The sequence below is a fragment of the Phalacrocorax aristotelis genome, chromosome 18, assembly GCF_949628215.1.
Source record: "Phalacrocorax aristotelis chromosome 18, bGulAri2.1, whole genome shotgun sequence".
Classification (NCBI taxonomy): Eukaryota; Metazoa; Chordata; class Aves; order Suliformes; family Phalacrocoracidae; genus Phalacrocorax; species Phalacrocorax aristotelis.
In genome coordinates this window covers 7,175,013-7,192,663 of record NC_134293.1, presented here as the reverse complement: position 1 = coordinate 7,192,663, position 17,651 = coordinate 7,175,013, and the positions used below count along the sequence as shown (strand labels likewise).

At 56.1% G+C, this 17,651-nt stretch overlaps 3 protein-coding genes and 1 long non-coding RNA gene across 4 annotated transcripts; 3 read left to right on the top strand and 1 right to left on the bottom strand.

Moving 5' to 3' along the window:
- Positions 1 to 7,147: 7,147 nt before the first annotated feature.
- LOC142066073 (uncharacterized) lies at positions 7,148 to 16,248 on the bottom strand. The gene is made up of 4 exons (XR_012663606.1): positions 14,826 to 16,248; positions 10,279 to 10,445; positions 8,593 to 8,703; positions 7,148 to 7,341 (listed from the first exon to the last, which is right to left on the bottom strand). It is a non-coding gene; the product is annotated as an uncharacterized LOC142066073 (long non-coding RNA).
- LOC142066070 (C-C motif chemokine 13-like) lies at positions 11,549 to 12,775 on the top strand. The gene is made up of 3 exons (XM_075113053.1): positions 11,549 to 11,787; positions 11,984 to 12,098; positions 12,265 to 12,775. The coding sequence occupies exons 1-3, from the start codon at positions 11,715 to 11,717 to the stop codon at positions 12,368 to 12,370; spliced, it is 294 nt and encodes a 97-aa protein (XP_074969154.1). The 5' UTR covers positions 11,549 to 11,714; the 3' UTR covers positions 12,371 to 12,775.
- Positions 12,269 to 14,949, top strand: LOC142066071 (C-C motif chemokine 13-like). Its single transcript, XM_075113054.1, has 3 exons — positions 12,269 to 13,744; positions 14,173 to 14,290; positions 14,684 to 14,949. The coding sequence occupies exons 1-3, from the start codon at positions 13,672 to 13,674 to the stop codon at positions 14,781 to 14,783; spliced, it is 291 nt and encodes a 96-aa protein (XP_074969155.1). The 5' UTR covers positions 12,269 to 13,671; the 3' UTR covers positions 14,784 to 14,949.
- Positions 16,078 to 17,179, top strand: LOC142066072 (C-C motif chemokine 3-like). Its single transcript, XM_075113055.1, has 3 exons — positions 16,078 to 16,320; positions 16,639 to 16,747; positions 16,923 to 17,179. Exons 1-3 carry the CDS (start codon positions 16,248 to 16,250, stop codon positions 17,011 to 17,013), a joined length of 273 nt encoding a protein of 90 aa, XP_074969156.1. The 5' UTR covers positions 16,078 to 16,247; the 3' UTR covers positions 17,014 to 17,179.
- The last annotated feature ends 472 nt before the right edge of the window (positions 17,180 to 17,651 follow it).

Below are 17,651 nucleotides of genomic sequence, written 5' to 3'. Positions count from 1 at the left end.
GTGTCCCTGAGGAACGGGCTTGCATTTGGGTGGCACAGGGATGGGATAGGCGCATCCCACCGGGGCAGCTTTCGGACCCTGCCCTCACCAGCCACTGCAAGAGGTGGGAAATATACCCTGACAAATAATTGAATTCCCTTTCCCCTTGGCTGAATCCCAGGTTACCTGCTTAAGAGGTGATATTTATACCTCTTTCAGTAAATGAACTGCAGCGCTCACATTAAATCAACATTTCAGATCAGCCCTCCAGCTGTCCCTGAGGGATGCTCAATCCCGCAGAACCCTCAGACCCTCCTCATCCTTACGACAGCGCAGGGAAGAAGAGGACCAAGGGCATCACTGCAGAGTGGCACAAAAGCCAAAATGCTGGAAACTGGGGATGAGGCTAGAAAAAGGGACAGAAAAATCAGGCAAGGGCTGAGCCAGGGCCATGGGGAGCAGTCAGCATGGGGCAGCATGGCTGCGGCTGGCTTCTGGCTCTGGGTTTGGGCAAAGAGCTGAAAGAAAATCCCCCTCTGGGACTGTGAGGTCTGATGCTTTGATTCATCCATATGGGTTATTTTTTTGGTTTTTTGGCCAAAGCCACTGGAGCTTGACCTTGAACTGGTGTCTTGTTTCCCCCTGCCAACCCCAAACTGCCGTTTTTTCAGCAAAATAAAAATAGTAGCTGGATAAGCACTGTTCTTCTCCAGCACTGCAACCAAAGGCAGTTTCACTGGCACCCCAAACACCCCGAACCATCTCCATGGCCCTGCCACCACTGCAGGGTGACAGCTGGACTAGAAGGGGCAGATTTGCAGGTGCCATTTGGGGAGACCAACATCTGGCTGGGGTCACCCGGGAGCGGTGGATGGGGAGCCTGGGGAAGAAAGTGAAGCGCCCAGACCCTTTCCATCGCCATTACTCACCCAAATCCATCCCTTTAATACCACCAACACCCTGTTTGGAGCCCACTCACGGAGAGGGTGGAATCAAGGACCCCCTTTGGTGTGTCCCGGGCAGCTCCTTGTGCCACAGGGAGCCGTGATCCAAGCCTGGCTCCGACATAGCAGCATCACATAAATAATATTGAATTATTTCCCCGCTGTTTCTGGGAATTGCCAGTTAAGGCTCTTAGATGGCATGCACTTACAGCTCCTAATCGTATTCACCTGCCATTTACCCTGGGAGCAGAGCATGATGCCGCCAGCCTTTCTAGGAGCTTACAGATATGGGGTCTTACATTGTTAATAAGAGGGAATAATTAATATTAATCAGAGGTGCCTCAAATTGCACACCAGGGCCCTTCAGGCATGCAGAGTCAGGGTCCAGCAAAGGGAAAAACGGGTCTTTGCACCCCAAAATATCTCATGGGAGGAAAAGGAAGGGGAAAAGCAGGAGCCAAACTTCGTTGTGCACAGGGATTAATTTGGTGCCTGGCTTATCAACCTCATTCCCCAGATACACATCTAAGCAGCAATATACCTGCCTGGCACCTGGGAGTCACTGTGTCTCCAGGAGATAACATTGGGAATGTAATGTTCTCCCATTCCCCAGGATTTCTGAGCCCAAAAGATCTGGTGACACCAAAAAGATCTCCAAACCTTATTGAACTTTGCCAAGTAGCTCATGAAAGTAAATGAGAAGGGAGGAAATCTGAAGGTTTGGGTTTTTCATCAGCAGAGAGAGATGCTCAGCTTCGCAATCACTTCTCTTTGAAGTGGCCTTCAGGGATGCTGGAAATACCCTGAAATCCAAGCAGCCCCCACCAAAGGATTTCCTTTCAGCGCCCCAAAAGTTATCATTTAATTAAATCCAAACCAAAACGCTTTGATTAGAGCCCAAGACAGAAGCATCTCTTTTTTTAAAACCTTCCTATTAACAAAAAGCCCCAAAAGCTGTGAGGGGGTGGGAGTTCCCACCAGGTTTCAGGGAGAAAAGTGATGAAACAGCATCAGGGATGGATGCAGTACCCAGCCAGGCATCATCACCCAGAGGGAGATTGAGGAGGGGTCTGTAGGCAAAATCCTCTTTGCCACATTATACACTTGGCTAAATTTCAATTTTTTTTTTGGCTGGAAAGTTCAAAAAGAAAGACCTAGGTCTTACCACACCCATCCGTCTCCCCCCAGTGGGGTCGGCAACCTGCTGCTGGCAGAGCCCTGCTCTCGCTGCCAGCAAACCAGGGCTGCAGCTCTCTGCTGAAAGTAACGGGGAGAGTGCAGACACCTGCTTTGCAACTTCTCCTGACCTCAGCTCCTTTTCTTCCTATTGATATGTTTTTCTTTTCCTGGCCCATTTCAAGCCTGAGTTCCCCAGATGCTCCCTGACATCTGCTAATATCCCTGAAACCAGAGCCCAAAAGGGCTTGGAGGGCCTGAAACCACAAACGATGCTGTTTTCAGGCCATGATAGGATCAGGAGGGGTTTTCCCCATCCTAGGCTTGATGCCTCCTAGTAGGGTGCTTGCAGCAGCCCTGGGGGATCCGAGACATCATCCAGGTGAGTTTTCCACCAGCTTTTTTGTACAGGGACAGCATAGCTCCATCATGGGCTGTGGCTTGGGGCTGGCAGGAGCCTCTCCAAACCATGACGGATGTACCCGATGAACCTGGGCTTGCATTTGCAGGCAGGAAAGAAGCTCCTGAAAGAGGGGTTGTGGGTGAAACCCAAATTGCCCCAAATAGCTGGGGCATCCGGGAGAGGACTGGCAGCCAGGTCTCTCTATGCCTCGGGAGCCAGAGACGCAGCCATGGCAGGGAAGATGAGGTGTTGGCAGCCGGCACATATCGCCATGCCCAGCCCACAGCCCTGCCACCTTCTCCACTTGCCTTCCCATCCTGCTCATTTCAACCACAGAAAACTCCATCTGGGTAAAATAGAAAGCCAGCAATTTTTTTTCCTTTTCCTTTTTTTTTGTGCATATTGAGTGTGTAGTGGATGTAAACTGCGTTATCTGGATGGCTTGCTGGCTTAGCACAGCCTCCGTTTTACCATACTAATGACTTTTTACACTCCAGGTAAAATCAGAACAAGACAAGAAGGTTTTAGAAAGCTCGTTCTGACAAATTCCTCACTGTAATTACTGGAGCAGAAAGAACTCATCAGCAGTACATGCCGTTGCTCCGGGCGCTAAAAGTCTCGAGTGGTGAATGGCCCAGATATGGAAACTGCAGCCGCCGCTGCCACATCGCCGTGCGGCACAGGGCCTGCCCGGCAGGTCTCTATGCCAAGGCAGTGAGCAGAGGCCATCGTGGGCTCCTTGTTGGATGGGGAGCAATTTTATACACTAGTGATCTGGCATAATCCCTGTCCTCCTGGGGCCAGGGACTGCCGCGGGGACACAGCACTGCTGCGGGGTGTGCAGGGCTGTTTGGTCCTGTGCTGGCTGGGCTCAGCTTTGCTGGTGATTAAAGACACCAGGCTGGGCTTTGGGAGGCTGATTTTATTCTCCGGGTACCCCTCAGGTTCTGCCTCGCTGAGGAGGATGGAGGGCAGGGACCCCCCCGTGCCCGCTCCCAGCCCAGCCGGCTCCTGCTACTTGCCCAAGCTCCAGCTCTGCTACTGCAGTGGGGAGAAAAGTCATCAAGGTCTTTTGCTTTAAATACATAGAAAACAAGACGGGAAAATAAACCTCCTCTCTGGCTGATGGGAAAGCATCTGGTGAAGCGATTTGCTGGCTGTATGCTGCCAGCAGCCATCAGCAGGCATGAAATAACCCCCTGTTTCACAGCATCCACCATGTAGAAGATGCCCAAGGACCAGGTCAGCCACAAAACCCAAGCTAGGAGATAAAGCCACCAGGATGTCCCCAGCTGCAAGGGGACATGGCAGCACGGCTCACCGGCCAGCTGGCATGGGCTGTAGGGCCCAGCGTTGGGATAGAGAGGGAGGATGAGGCAGTGTGTGGGGTCCCTGCACTCTCCCAACCCCAGCTACCAGGCCCACATGCTCACCTCCAAGACCGGGTCTGGACCTAATGGCCCGATACAGACACCCTCACAGTTGCACCCACGAGGTACTTTGCTTGCACAAGCAATAGTTTGGCTAGGAAGGGGCTGGGAAGAGCTTTTTAGGCATTTGGGATCTGCAAATGTGCTGCAAATATGCCTGTCCCGCATCCCCCAGGTCCTGCCTGCGCCTGGCTCAGCAGGCAAGGAAAACCCATCACGGCTTGGCTTTTACTGCCCTCTCCAGTCCCCCTCCAGATAAGGCAGCTCCCAGAGAGGGAAATGACCTCAAAGCATGGGAGGGGGGGGCCCAAGGCTCAGGTCTGAGCCGTGGTGGGACCCCCCAGCTCTCCCCCCAGCCCCAGGGATCGCCAGTGCGAGCCCTCCCCATCCTCGACCCTCTCCTAGAGCCCACCCCCATGCCGGGGATGGCGGTGGCCCAGGACAAGCCTCCCACGAAGGGTAGGAGCCGTGTGGTTGGGCTGGAAGCTGGGGACTACTGAGATGTCCCCCAACACAGGGGACATGGTCTAGGAGGGGACCACAGTGGCACGCGGAGTACCCATCCCTCGCCTCCTGCCACCCCCAGCCATTGCTGTCACCTAAAAGGATTAGTCATTAAGGATTAATAGTGGATTAGACACTCAGGCACATGTGGCTTAGACACTGAGGGTGAAGCATTAGCGCACATCCGAGCAGTGTGGGCAAGGGAGGGATGGCTTAGGAGGCAGCCTGGGGGGCAGGCAGGCACCTTTCTGCCTCACTGGCTGTGGCTGAGAGGCAGAGGGTTTTACAGGCACCAGGGCAGGAGGGGGATTTCAAGCCCAGAGGAGGGTGAGCACAAACCAAAGCTGGGTGGACCCAGGGCAGGGGGGAGAGGTCACCTCCAGCATCCTCCTGCAGGGCCAGCCTCTGTGCCCTGGCCCTGCAGAGCACCCCAGGCTGAGCAGCCCCCAGCAGCACTGTGCTCCCCAAAAGCTCCCCAAGCTTGGCTCTGTATGACCCCTGGGAAAGCTCGGATCCTGACCCACTCTCTGCAGAAGCTCCCCAGCTCTGTTGGCTGTCCTCGGTGCCCAATTCATCAGAACATGGAGGGCCCCGTGATGTCTGTGGGCAAAGATGCTCTTTTTGGAGCCTCCTGAGTCTCCAAAACAACTTTTTTTTTTTTATATTTTTGTTGGATGGCTGTTTCAGAAATGCAGTGCCCAGGTCACACGTGAGTTATCCCTCTCTTCTCCCAACCAGCCCTGCAGTGGGGGGGTTAGAAAAGCAGAGCCTTTCCTTCTGGGGGGCTCCTTCCCTTTCTTCAGGGTCCCTGTGCCCTGACCTTGGCACCAAGCCTGGCTGCAGGCAATGCCATGCCCCCCACTGCCGCTACGAACTCCCACATGCCCACAGAGCAGGGCTGGAGCAAATGCGGAGGATGGATCCCTTTGCTCTTAATCTCTCTCTATCTGCTAATTAAATATTGATGGTAGTTAAATATTCATAGAACATTTTGGCTCAGAGTTTTTATCTGTCTTCAGGCATATGTGAGGTCTTTGATGTGTTATTTTTCTGGTCCCAGAAGCCTCCAGACTTGTCAACACTCTTTGGAGGGTTCCCCCCACACCCACCCCCACCCCTTTCCACATACGGTTTGTAGAGGGTTTTGGTTCTTTCATTCCCAGCCTCTTTTCCCTCTGTATCCCCTTCCCTATTTTTTTTCTGCAGCATGGAGCATCTCCCCTCCCCCTGAGGGATGCTGGCCCCAGGAGAGCTGCTCTCTATCCCCTGCACACCACAGGGAAGGGGGGGACAGCCCGTGGCAGCGATGGCAGTGCCATGGGATGTGGGGATGGTGCTGGTCCCCCTCCACCTTCCTCTTCCAGGCTCCTGGATTTCTCCCCAGAGGATTCCTCTGGGGCTAGGGGTGTCTGAGAGCCTCGTGGTATCCCTAAAGGAGAAGGACCTGAGGTCATGGGGCTGGTTGAGACCTGTTGCTCTCGGTGCATCTCCGCCGGTCGGGAGAAGCCCTGGAGGGTCCCTGCTGGCGGGGGGACCACGTCCGGGCCCCCGGAGCACGCCACGCTGGGGACCCCAAGGCGATGAAGAAGCAGCACCATGACCCGGCCAGGCCATGCAGTGGGAGAGCACCGCCAGCCGTTCCTTGAGCAGCACTGACATCTTGTGCCAAATGGAGGAATAACAGCGGCCAAGCTTGGAGAGATGCAGAAACCCCACCACTGCTGCTGTGCCCCAGGCTGGCACCCCAACCCCTGCTCTCGCCCCCCCATGCCCGGGCTGGCAGAGCCAGGGCAGCCATCCAGCAGGACCAAAGAGCTTCCACGGACTGGCACCTCGCCCTGCTCATGGTCTGGCCACTGCTTTGAGCCATGAGCAAGCCCCAGGGTCCCAAACCAGCAAGGGCTGGGGGGACTCACTCCTCACCCCAGCCTGGCAGAGCCAGTGCTCCTCCCCATCACTGGTGCCACATCCAATACTATTTGCTTTTCATTTTCCCAACAGCAAATTCAGCAGGACAACAGGGAGGAAGGTCTTTCCCATGGCTGACCTGGCAAATATTTGCGTATTTTAGGAAAACTTCCAAAAGTGACTGACGCCAAGGGGAAAGGGCAGCTGCACCAGGACTGCTGCACGGCCACACTGGTCCCCACTCCCCCAGCTTGGAGCAGTGCTGGGGAAAGAATACACAAGGAAAATACCCTGGGGTGGTCCCAGGCTAAATGAATGAATCTTCTGCTGAGTGTCTTTTCCTCCCTGGACAGGTGGTTTCCAAAAATAGGTGTGAAAACTAACAGTCACTAACACCGCAAAAGCAGATTGTAGCTGCTGACAGCTGCAGCCTGGGGAAAAAAACCACAGGGACTTGGGGCTGAGCCACAGGCAGATTTGGGGTGGAGTAGCAGAAGCCCCCACACCCCAGCGATGCTGATTCCCTTTGCCCATCACCACCTCCCTGCAGGATGCCTGCACTACCCTGCCTTGGGTCCTGTCCCTGGAGAAAATCCAGAGAGCTCAGCAAGCTTCTAGTGTGATTTTGGTTTTTTATTTTTGACCCCAGCTCCAGGGTGCAGAGAATTTTATGAGCATCTTACTTGCTCTTTTGGGGTTTCTTCTTTTTTTTCCACCATTAAATGATACTTTTTGCCATTCAGGTTGTTGGGAAATCGTGAGGCATGTGCAACTTGCAGAAACCAGGGTGCAGATAAGGAGGCATATAGTGCTTTGGGTTTATTTTAGTTTTAAACTCTGGGTTTTCAAAGTCCAAAGCCCGTTGGGGGCGGGGGGAAGAGATCACTCAACTCGAGCAGCGCAGCCCTGATCGTAATCTCAAGCAGAGGAGTTTGGTGTTCACTTGGTGTTCGGGTTTTCAGCCAGGGCCCGTCCCTGTGCGGAGGCAGCCAGCATACTGGGGCCCAAAGGACATGGGAAATGAGTCAGGCAGCACACGGCGGGGGATGCTGAGGAAAGGGGAAAGTTCAGCCTGGGACAGCTGAGAGAGGATGAAACACCAGGGGCTGAGCTGCCTGAACGGCACAACATGGGTACTGCAAAGCCCCGTCCCCTGGGTGGTGCGGGGAGGGACAATCATCCTGGAGGAAAGCTTTTTACCTTTGGGATCAGCTCTGCCAGTGGCACCCTGAGCCACCCACCCACCGCTTTGAGTTGAAAACCATTCTCTTTGGGGCTGCTTTTCCCATTACGGGGCTGGCGGGATGTAGGGCGATCTGCATTCCACTGCCTGGCACGAGCAGCTAGGGAAGAGGGGGCTGCCCCACCACAGCCGCCAGCCAGGAGCAGGGCATGGACTCCAAAATCAAGACAGAGCTCCAAAACTCCAGAGATCTACATCAAAGCCACGCGGTGTAATTCGTTTCACTGGGTTCCTGGTTCCTGCAGCCAGGGAGCATCGCTGCTGGCCTTTCCCTGTGCCCGGGTTAGGCAGGTGAGACAGGCTGCTCTGAGCCTGGCACACGGCTGCAGCTTCTTCCAGCAATGCCTGCAGCATGTTCACCATTGCTCCCGTGTGATGAACATGTCTAAAATCAGGGCTTGGCCATGACTTTCCTGGTGAAATCTCCCCTGGCCAGGGATGGCAGCATCTGTTCCCTCTTATTTCTATACATTTGTATCTTCTGACAGCAGGAGATGGGTCTGTCCCCACAGCCTCATGGTGGCCGGGTACAGGGCGATGCCTCAGAGGCTGCACAACCTAGTCCCATGCTGGTTGGCAGCTTCGGGGGTGAGGTGCAGATCCCCACCAGCTTTTCCGGCCTTGGACCAAAAAAAAAAAAAAACCAAAAAAAAAAACCCTCTGCTGCTTTTTGGGGAAAGTGATAGCATCTGGGCAGGAGCCAGCCAGGCTCCTCAGGAGCGTGGGTGGTGGTGGGGGCATGGACTATGAGCCACCTCTTCCTGCGGACAGGCGAGGGTGGACCCATCTCAATATAAACCATCTCTGCAAGCAGCTGGGGAAGTCCCGGGTGGCTGGAGCTGGGCAAGGACCTTAAAAATGGAAACAGCACATGCAGGGTGTACATTTAGTGGTTATCTCACTATCAGCCCCGGCAAGGTAATGGAAAAGCTGATCCAACTGAAACAGAAATTTAAAAGGGAGAAGAACAAATCAAACAAATCCTTTATAGAAAACAGACCTGACCTGTCAAAGCTGCTTTGATCACGTTCATTACTTTGGCTGCCTCAGCTACAGCAGCCATCCTGTCCTGTGGGTGCTGCACTTCGATCTTCCTCCCCTGGGGTTATTGATCGGCTGAAATGAGGAGAAGCACAGTAGCATCAATAAAACATCTGCAAACATGGCTGGAAAAACAACTCTCACCCAAGGGTGAGCGGCATTTCCAGGGGGCTGTGCTGCTGAGCAGGTGTCCCAGCATGGCCGGCAGCACCCAGCAGCTCGCTCTGGCAGCCCCAGCAGTGCAGTGTTCTGCAAGACAAGGCTGTGGCTGGTTCTCAGCACGGAGAGTGACTAAGCACCACCACGCTCCTGGTGGAGGCAGTGGTTTGCCCAGGAGCTGCTTTGCTTTCTGATCAGGGGTGCAGAGAAGCCTTGGGGAGCAACGCCTGTATGGGGCAGCCATGGGGCGGCTGTGGGGTGGCCAGGGCTGCAGCATCCACAGCTGCCCCCGGGGCCTTGTGGGACTGGGACCTCCTTGCCCGCCCCCCCCAGCAGTGAGAGATTTGGAGTCCCTGCAAATTTTTTGGAGGGGTCAATGACAGCTCAGCTCCCAGCAGAGTCCCAAATGCCTCTGCCAGCCCCCAGATTTGCTACCTTCCCCTGTGCTTCTTGGCAGCAGGGGCAGGATCTGTCCTATGTGTGTTGCAGGTGCCAACACCTCCCACCCCCATGGTGGGGCTCAGCCCTTCTCCCCACTGATGGTCCCACCGTACCGGGGTGGTAGGAGGCATGTAGGGATGAGGCAGCATTTCTTGGGTCCCCCACCTGTATCCTCTGCATTTGCTAGAGGGATTTCCCAGCCATGGGATTTCCCAGTGAGCAAGAGTAATAAAAAGCAGGGCCAGCAGGGTCCCAGGACCCCACGCTGCAGCCCTGGGAGAGGGGGCAGGCAGAGATGGAGGCTGGTGGCCTGTCCCCAGCAACTGCTCCTCGCCACACTCTGCAGCCAAGCCCGGAGGCAGAGCTGTGAGTCCTGGCAAGGACCCTACCATGAAACGGGGTAAGAAAGAGAGGAAAAGGATGGTTTTCAGCCCAGACCACATGCAGGACCAGGGGACCTGCAGGGTCATACCAGAGCTGAGATTGGATCAACTCATCACAGCACTGGGTCTGTCCATGTCCTGTGCCCCTCTCTGCATCAAACACGGGAGGGCTGATGGGGTGGAGGGGGGTGAACATCAGTTTCTCCTAAATTCAGCAAGAGCTACAGGAGCACCTTGTTTTGCCTCTGGTCCCTCTGAGCCCCCATGGACATCCCCAGCTCTGGTGCCAGGTCTGTGTAAACCAGTAAAGCCCTGTCCTGGCCAACGTGGGGAAGAGAAAGGGGAATATTCCTCCTGGGACACAGGTGAGCCCCAGGGACCTGGGGGTACTCAGGGGCTGCCAGCTCCAGAGGCCCAACCAGGACCGAAAATCCCCATCCACCATCCACAGAGGCCCCTCGCCCCCTGGGGCAGAACGCAAGCACTGGGGTTTGGGATGGAGGGATACTGCAGGTGCTGGGTATGTCATCCCTGGAATTTCCCGGCCTGATGTATTCCAACATTTTGCATGGGAGTTTTTAAAACAGGCCTTTCCCAGTCCAATAAACCCTCTTTTGTTTTCCTTGTACTTCTGTTCCATTTTCTTATTGCAGGGAATATTTCCTACCCTTAGGAGGCCACTTTTACCACAGCTGGGCCAGGAGGTCCTCAGTGCCTGGGGCTGAGAAGGCGGATAAGTGGGAAAGGATGGCTCCAGGAAGGGAAAGGCGAGCCAGGCAGCTGCGCTGGACCAGGACCAGAGGCATTCACTTTCCTCTGCTCCCCGGGGCCTCCCTGAGGAGAGATTAAATGGGAGGTGGGGTGATGATGGGAAACTACTCTGCCAGCCAGGCACAAAACCATGAACACCCCCTTGTCTGCACCCACCAGCCCTGGGGCATCACCCAGCCCCACTTGCTGCACCCTGCTGTTACCCAGCATGTTCACCCCCCCAAAAAATGAGGCTGATTTCTGGGAAATTACATTGGATAAGAGCAAATGGAGGGACACATCTGGTCCCACCAAGGAGGTGGCCCCCATTCCCATTGGGGCAGGTCCCTGCCTGGACCAGCACTTCATGCCCTCCCCGGCCAGGTCTTCATGGTGGGGCTGCACTGCAACACCTGCAGCATGCCATCAGCACCCCCAGCCCCACACAGCGGTAACACGGCTGCCCTCACAGCCAGGCTGCCAGGGATTCATGTCTGCATCTCCCCACTGCTTCCCACTGTCCTCCAGCTGCTGGCAGCTGGGATGCATCCTGGGATTTGCTGGGGCTGGGGGGAGAGGGGGCTTTTTGGACAGCTGCAGCCAGGCAAAATCCACTGGGAAGCCCCAGACTGGCCTCTGCCTTTCCCAGCTCAGCATGGCCAAGAACATGAGCTGCTCCTTCAGTGCAGGGGGGAAGGAAGCGGATACACCTGCCCAGCCTCTCCCGGGCCTCATGGGCCCCAACGAGCCCCCAAAACCAGCACATAGCTGTCTACATGCCTGGTGCAACCAAACAGAAGCTGTTTCTCTATGGCTTTCTTTTGATGGGGCTGTGGTATTTGGCTGTTTGTCCCCTGGGCCTGGATGCAAAGTGAGAGGCTGCAAAGATTTGTGGTGCAGGGGGAGCACATGGACTGTTGGGAGCATGTGCGGTGACTGCAGGGTGCTGAGCCCTGCTCTGGTCCCATCCAAGGGAGATCCCCATGCCCTTTTGCCAGCCCTGGAAGTCCTGTCGTGGCATACAGCCTGCCTGAGGGACAGGGATGTAGAGCCAAACTTTGGGAGCAACCTGGCCACCGGCCCTAATACTGGAGGCAGGAGCTCAGGAAAAATCCCATGCCCATTGAAGGCCAAAGGCACAGCCCAGGATCACATTTTTCCCTTCCTGGAACTGTGCTGGGAGGGGATAAGTATTGCATGTGGCAGGAGACCAGGACCTCCCCCTGTCCACGCAACTACTGTCCCTGGGGGGAAGCCAGCCCTGCTCTCTCCATAAAAGCAGCCCAGCTGCCTTGACCCTGGCAGACGGCAGCTCTGCTCTGGTGCCACCGAGCAGCCCTCCCACAGCCCGGCATGGCAAAGGCAGCCGAGGTGGTCTGCGCCCTCCTCCTCCTTGCCGTGCTGTGCTGCCAGAGCCTGGCTCAGAGTGAGAACCACCACCCACTCTGTCCCCACGGGTTGGGGGAATGGGGACAGCCCCCCCAGGGCCATGGGGATGGGTTTGTTTCATGCATGGGGTGCATGGGGGGGGTCCCCTCAAAGAGCTGCCATGCCCACAGCAGGAGGGCTGAGATGGGAGGTGGGGGTCTCCAGGCTAAACAGAGTTTGCAATTTCCCCCCAGGAGCCCCGGCTGTGCCAGACAAGTGCTGCTTCAACTTCCAGACAAGAAGGATCAAGAGAGACAACATCATCTCCTGCTACCCCACCAGCCCTGAGTGCCCACACCAGGCTGTGATGTGAGTACCCTAAACCTGGGGGTAAAGCCTATCTAGAACCTGCCAGACCCTGTGCCTTGCTGTGGTCGGTCTAGTCATGATCCTCTGTGCTTCCAAGCCCCTCGGAAACTCAGCACTGGGGTCCCTGTACACCCACCCTACTAACCCCATCTTCTCTCTGCCCCAGCTTCAAGGTGAGGAGCGGGAAGGAGATCTGCACCCAGGCAAGCAGGGGCTGGGTGAAGAGGTACCAGCAGAGCTTCCAAGTCAGCTCCTTCTCCATCCCCAGCTAGCAGGGTGGCCAGAGGCACCACAGGGAGTCCCCTCCATGAGGGATGGGACACCACAAAGGCGACCCATTTGCAGAGGTGGCTGTGGGGACACCGCATGTGGATATAGCAGCTCATCTGGGACATCCTGCCCATCAAGCTATTATGACCCTCACCACCTCCTCGAAGGCAAAGGGCCTTTGCCATTGCTGGCATCCCACCAGGATGGGTTGTGCTGACCCTGCGGGGCCCTGGGGTCCACACCTGCTGCCAGCCCCCCTGCTCTCAGCCCTGCTTTACTCACAGGCAGCAACAGCGTGTCAGTGAGGCTGCACTTGCTGGCCTGGCAGCAGCAGAGGGGTTAAGGGGGAGCTTCTCCACGGTTATTTTTTGTACAACATACTGAACAGAATTAAACCTGATCTCACACATGCAAACATCTGGCTCTGCAAGTGCCTTGGGAGCGAGCAGATCCTGCTACTGGCTTTCCCACCCGGGTGTTAAACCACCTCTGTAAGTGCTGGGGTCAGTAAGGAAGTCAGGAAGAGGCAAAACCCCAACCATGTCTCTGTGAGGGGGTCTGGGGGTGCACGGGTCCAAACTATGTCCATGCGGGCTTTGGGAAAGCCACCAGTGAGAGAGACAAGAGGCAGGCACAGCCTGCGAGAAGGGGGCTTCACATGCTCCTCATCAGCCATCCTAATGAGTGGAGACCCCGGCTCAAATTAGATCAGAGCTACCACTCGGAGATGCCTGGTCAGTCCCCAGTGGCAGCCTGTGCTCATGGGATGCCACGAGGAGACATGATGGGCACTGCCACTGTGATGGGCAGCCAGCAATTGGTATTAGGGTGGGCTGGGGCAAGCTCAGACACGACCAAGCCGCTTGCCCCTGTGCAAAGCTGCAAGAGAGACATTGCAGCTGAGATGACAATGGGTGGTTTTTGAAAATAAAGTCACCCAGGGCTCTGGCAAGCATGAGCATCATCCTGTGTGGTTTGCCGGCAGCAACAACCAAACCCAAAATAGACTGCCGGCCCCAGCACATCATCTAGTGGTGCAGAGCTGCCGGCTGCTTACCACACTTTCCAGCAGCTCTCGGGTACCACGAGGGTCAGAGGGGCTGGGAGAAGGAATTTCCATTCACTGGTTGCCCTTTATTGGTGGCTCTGGGTGGTACTTTCCCTGGGGATAGCCCAGAGCTGTCATGGAAAGCCTGGCCAGCGGGTATATCATGCCAAGGTGCAGGCAGGACAGGCAGGTAGCTCTCAGTGGCCCCAAGTCAGCAAGAACTGCTGCTGGCACTGACCGAGCCCCTGATTGGACATGAAGGTCTTCCCCTTGGCTCTGCTCACCCTGCTGCTGGTGGCTCTCTGGACTGGAAGCCAAGGCGCCTCCTGTAAGTACTGATGCCAAGCCTTTTCCCAGAGTTGCCTCAGCACCGTCCCTGGCTCTTCTGGCTACCAGGATTTTCGGGGGACAAGAGCTTCAGTTCCTGCTTCTGCCATGGGTTTGGGGGGCTGGGGTCATCACGAGCTGCCTCAGCAAGGGACTGTCCTAGTCTTGTTCAAAATGAGCAAAATTAGGCTTGGGGATGGCTTCAGCCCTGGCGCCCTGGCCGGGGAGCTCAGTAATAGCCCTCTGCGGGCAGGGAAATAGGGGGGTCCTACCCTGGGGCAAAGCAGCACTGCCAGGGACATGAGAGGGGACCCCTTGTAGGGGGAGGGAGAAGAAGAGTACCTGGGAAGCACCCACAGCCCTCAGGGGAGCACCCACACCCCTCATGCCAAGCGTGGGAAAGCACCAACCCCTCTTGCCTCCTCTCAGTACGCAGCTCCTACAGCATGTGTTGCTACAAGAATATGTTAATCCGGGAGAAAATCCCTGCGTCCCGTATCAAGAAGTACCAGGAGACACCTTCCCACTGCTCCCGCAAGGCCATGATGTGAGTACACCCAACCCCCACTCAGCCTTCCTCCCTGGCACCCCGCTCCTCACCCTCGCTCACCCACATTCCCTACTGGTTGTTCTGCCTTTGGGGATCCCCCAAAACAAGCCACCTCTAAAGGTTGCTGTGGGTTGGGGTGCCCTGCCCTGGGTCCTCACATGCACCTTGCTCCTCATTGCTTTATCCCAAATAGCCCCAAAATCCCCCGTTTCATCTGCCAGCCTGAAAAACGGGAAGGAAGCCGAGGTTTCAGAGATTGTTAAAAGTCAGCACTTTCAGGGGATGTGGGAGCACAGGATGCTGCAGGCATGCCCAGGCTGGCGGGGGAACCCCAGGGCACAGCCGGATCCCGCATCCCCCCAGCTAACGCAGCCCTTCTCTCCCCCACAGAGTGGAGGTCCGGAGTGGGAGGAAGTTCTGCGTGGACCCGAAGGAGGGCTGGTTCCAGGAGTACCTGCAGCAGAAGAAATCGAACACCACCTCCATGTGAAGCTGCCTTCCATATAAGCTCTATTTATTTGCATCCAATTACCTGTACATTCTCATCTCGTTAAGTTATGGAGCTGGCTCTGTCCCCTCCCCTGCCGTCGTCTGTCCACAGTCCTCTATGTCCCTTGATGGGTTTAATAAAACATCTCTTGTTGACCTGCAGCTGGAGTGAGATGACATAAATCCTGTGTGAGAAAAGAGGGGTCACATCAGGACTCAGTATCCTTGTGGGGACACAGGAATAGTCTTGGAATGCCCTGGGAGTGCAGTGAAACCTGAAAGGCTAAGGCTGAACCCCTCAGCTCCCCCGCAAGATGAAGCAGCTCCTGTTTGTGCATGGGATGAGGATTGAGGCAGGGATAAAGGCAGGTGCAGGCTGACAATGGAGGAAGGTTGGGTTTGGGTGGGGTTTGGCGGTTGGTTTGTTTTTCTCCCAGATGGATCAAGGGATTAAACAGGACGGCTTCAGAAGGGGAGGTGCCTGGAGGTTTAGCACTGTCCTTCAGACCCAGCCAGAACCTGGAGATGGGCACCCATGGGGGTGGCCCTGCTCATGTTGTGGGGCTCCAGGTCCCTGGGAATCACCTCATCTCATGGGGAAAATCCTCCTGCAGCTTCTAGAGCCTGTCCACCCACTGTGGTGGCAACGGGGGTGGCAAATGGAGGAAACTAGGCCACAACAGGCTTCCCCCTGATATCAATAATTTCCTTAAAAATAACAATTTGAAAATGCAGGTGCTTTTGGGCTGGTCTCCAGTGGGCACAGGGAAGCTGGAGCAGCCTTCATCTGCCTGGTTCCCATCAGGGCTCCGGCCACGGAGCTTTGGAGCTAACGCTGTATCCCTGCTGTGACCAGCAGAGCAGGGTGAGGACTGGCATTTGTGGCAAAACTGGAGATAAGTTGGGATTTGACACCTGCCACTGGTTTTCTGCCAGCAATAGTGGCAGTGGCTGGGGGTGTCCATGCCATGGCATGCAAGCTGGGCTGGGCAGCTCCGCACCCCCCCAACACAGTGGTGCTGCTGGGGCTGTTGCAAAGCAAAACCCTGCCTGGAGCTTGCTGGTGTTGCTTTACAGCTGCCTGCTTGGGATTGCTGTCGGGGCTCTGGCCACCGAGCTTCACGCTCCAGCCTGGCTCATGGCCGGTGGTGTCATTGCAGCAGCAGCAGGGTCAGTGGCATGGGGGTTAGGGCTCTGGCTAGTCCCTGCCAGGCACCCAAATGGAATCTGAAAGCTGCAGCCTCTTGGCCAGCACTTCCCTTCCTGTGGTTTCCTTTCCTTCTCCAGCTCAGCAAAACTGGGAGATTCTGACGTAATTTCCCCAATATGATGCATTCATTTTCTTTCCTTGAAATCCTGCTCCCACACAGTGCTTGCGGATAAAAGGAGGGCAGCACCACAGGGATGCTCATGCAGAGGAGAGCCCTGGAGTCCCACTCGTGGTTCCCACAGCCTAAGCAGCACCATGAAGGTCCCCACAGCCGTCCTGATCGCTCTCCTACTCATGGCGACCTGCACCCCATCCAAGGCCCATCTCGGTGAGTCAAGCATTGCTGCATCCTACCCAGGGCTGGGTGTGCCATTGCTCCACGGGATCTGCTGGGGCAGCCGGAAAACCCCGTCCTCATCAGCGGGGATCCTCGTGGCTGTGGGAAGGGCTGGGCTGGAGAGCACTGCCAATGCTGGGACTCCAGCTTGCAGCCAGGGGTCTCCTGGGGGGGCCACCAGCAGGGAATATGACACAAGGGTGGGGATGGGTGATGGCAAATCGCTGGGAAACCCCAAGTGTCAGTGAGGCCAAAGCCTCTACTGTAACCTGGGGTCTCACCAGGCTGTCTGTCTCTCTGCCCTCACAGACGGCGTTCCCACCTCCTGCTGCTTCAGCTACCAGCAACGCCCTGTCCCACGGAGTCTCATCACCTCTGTCTACATCACCAGCAGCAGATGCACTCATCCAGGAGTGATGTGAGTACCCGCTGCTTCTGGGGGCTCAGGGTGTGATGGTCAGGGCAGTGCCCCAAGGGTGGCTAGGAAGGGGACAGGGACACAGCTGGGGCCACCTGCGGCACTTCTGGTGGGACCCAACACAGGCACCCCACTGCCCTGGCCAAGCACCCTGACATGGGTTTTCTCCTGGCAGCCTGGTCACTAAGAAGAAGGAGCTGTGCGCGGACCCCCGAGTACCCTGGGTGCAGGCGCAACTGAAGCACTTCCGGGCCCTGAAGAACTGACCCTTGACTGCTGCCACCCACGATGCCCCCAGTGCTAAATCCCAGCAGGCTTCCAGCCCCAGGCCTGCAAGAGCATACTTGAACTGTAGCCTTCTTCAACAGGAAAATTTATTTTATTTAACTTATTTAAGTTAAACTAAATATTTTTTGCTAAGAAAAGGGAAAACACAAAAATAAACTTTATTAGGGAGGATGTGCAGGTTTGTTGAACATGGGCTACGGGGTCAGTTGGGTGTTGGGGTGTCCTTTGAGGATCCTGGCCTCTTCAGGAGTGCCAAAGTGCCAGGAGCTGGGGCACTGTGTGAGGGTCCCTGTGCCAGGGGCCTGGAGTCTGGACCGGCTGCAACTGGGGACACTGCAAGGGGCAGGGAGATGATGAGCACAACAAGCCCATGCCACGCTCACTCCCTCCCTGCATCACAGCCCTGCGCCTGTCCCCAGGTCACAGATGGCTGTGGTGGCCACGTGGCCCTGGGGACCCTGTCCCCCCAGCTACATCCCTCACCAGTGCCTGTGTCACCTCAGCTGATGCACCCCCAGGAGTCAGCATCTTCTCCCATGGCAGAGCAGTGCTGGTGGGTCCTTTGGGAGCCACAGGAGCTGCAGAGCAGAAGACTCCAGAGTCTCGGGGAGCCATG

Excerpts from the sequence above, each read along its gene's own strand:
- LOC142066071 (XM_075113054.1), top strand. The coding sequence starts at position 13,672 with ATGAAGGTCTTCCCCTTGGCTCTGCTCACCCTGCTGCTGGTGGCTCTC. Across the intron at positions 13,745-14,172 it reads TGGAAGCCAAGGCGCCTCCT|TACGCAGCTCCTACAGCATG; the intron begins GTAAGTACTGAT and ends GCCTCCTCTCAG. Across the intron at positions 14,291-14,683 it reads TGCTCCCGCAAGGCCATGAT|AGTGGAGGTCCGGAGTGGGA; the intron begins GTGAGTACACCC and ends TCTCCCCCACAG.
- LOC142066070 (XM_075113053.1), top strand. The coding sequence starts at position 11,715 with ATGGCAAAGGCAGCCGAGGTGGTCTGCGCCCTCCTCCTCCTTGCCGTG. Across the intron at positions 11,788-11,983 it reads CTGCCAGAGCCTGGCTCAGA|GAGCCCCGGCTGTGCCAGAC; the intron begins GTGAGAACCACC and ends ATTTCCCCCCAG. Across the intron at positions 12,099-12,264 it reads TGCCCACACCAGGCTGTGAT|CTTCAAGGTGAGGAGCGGGA; the intron begins GTGAGTACCCTA and ends TCTCTGCCCCAG.
- LOC142066072 (XM_075113055.1), top strand. The coding sequence starts at position 16,248 with ATGAAGGTCCCCACAGCCGTCCTGATCGCTCTCCTACTCATGGCGACC. Across the intron at positions 16,321-16,638 it reads CCCATCCAAGGCCCATCTCG|ACGGCGTTCCCACCTCCTGC; the intron begins GTGAGTCAAGCA and ends CTGCCCTCACAG. Across the intron at positions 16,748-16,922 it reads TGCACTCATCCAGGAGTGAT|CCTGGTCACTAAGAAGAAGG; the intron begins GTGAGTACCCGC and ends TTCTCCTGGCAG.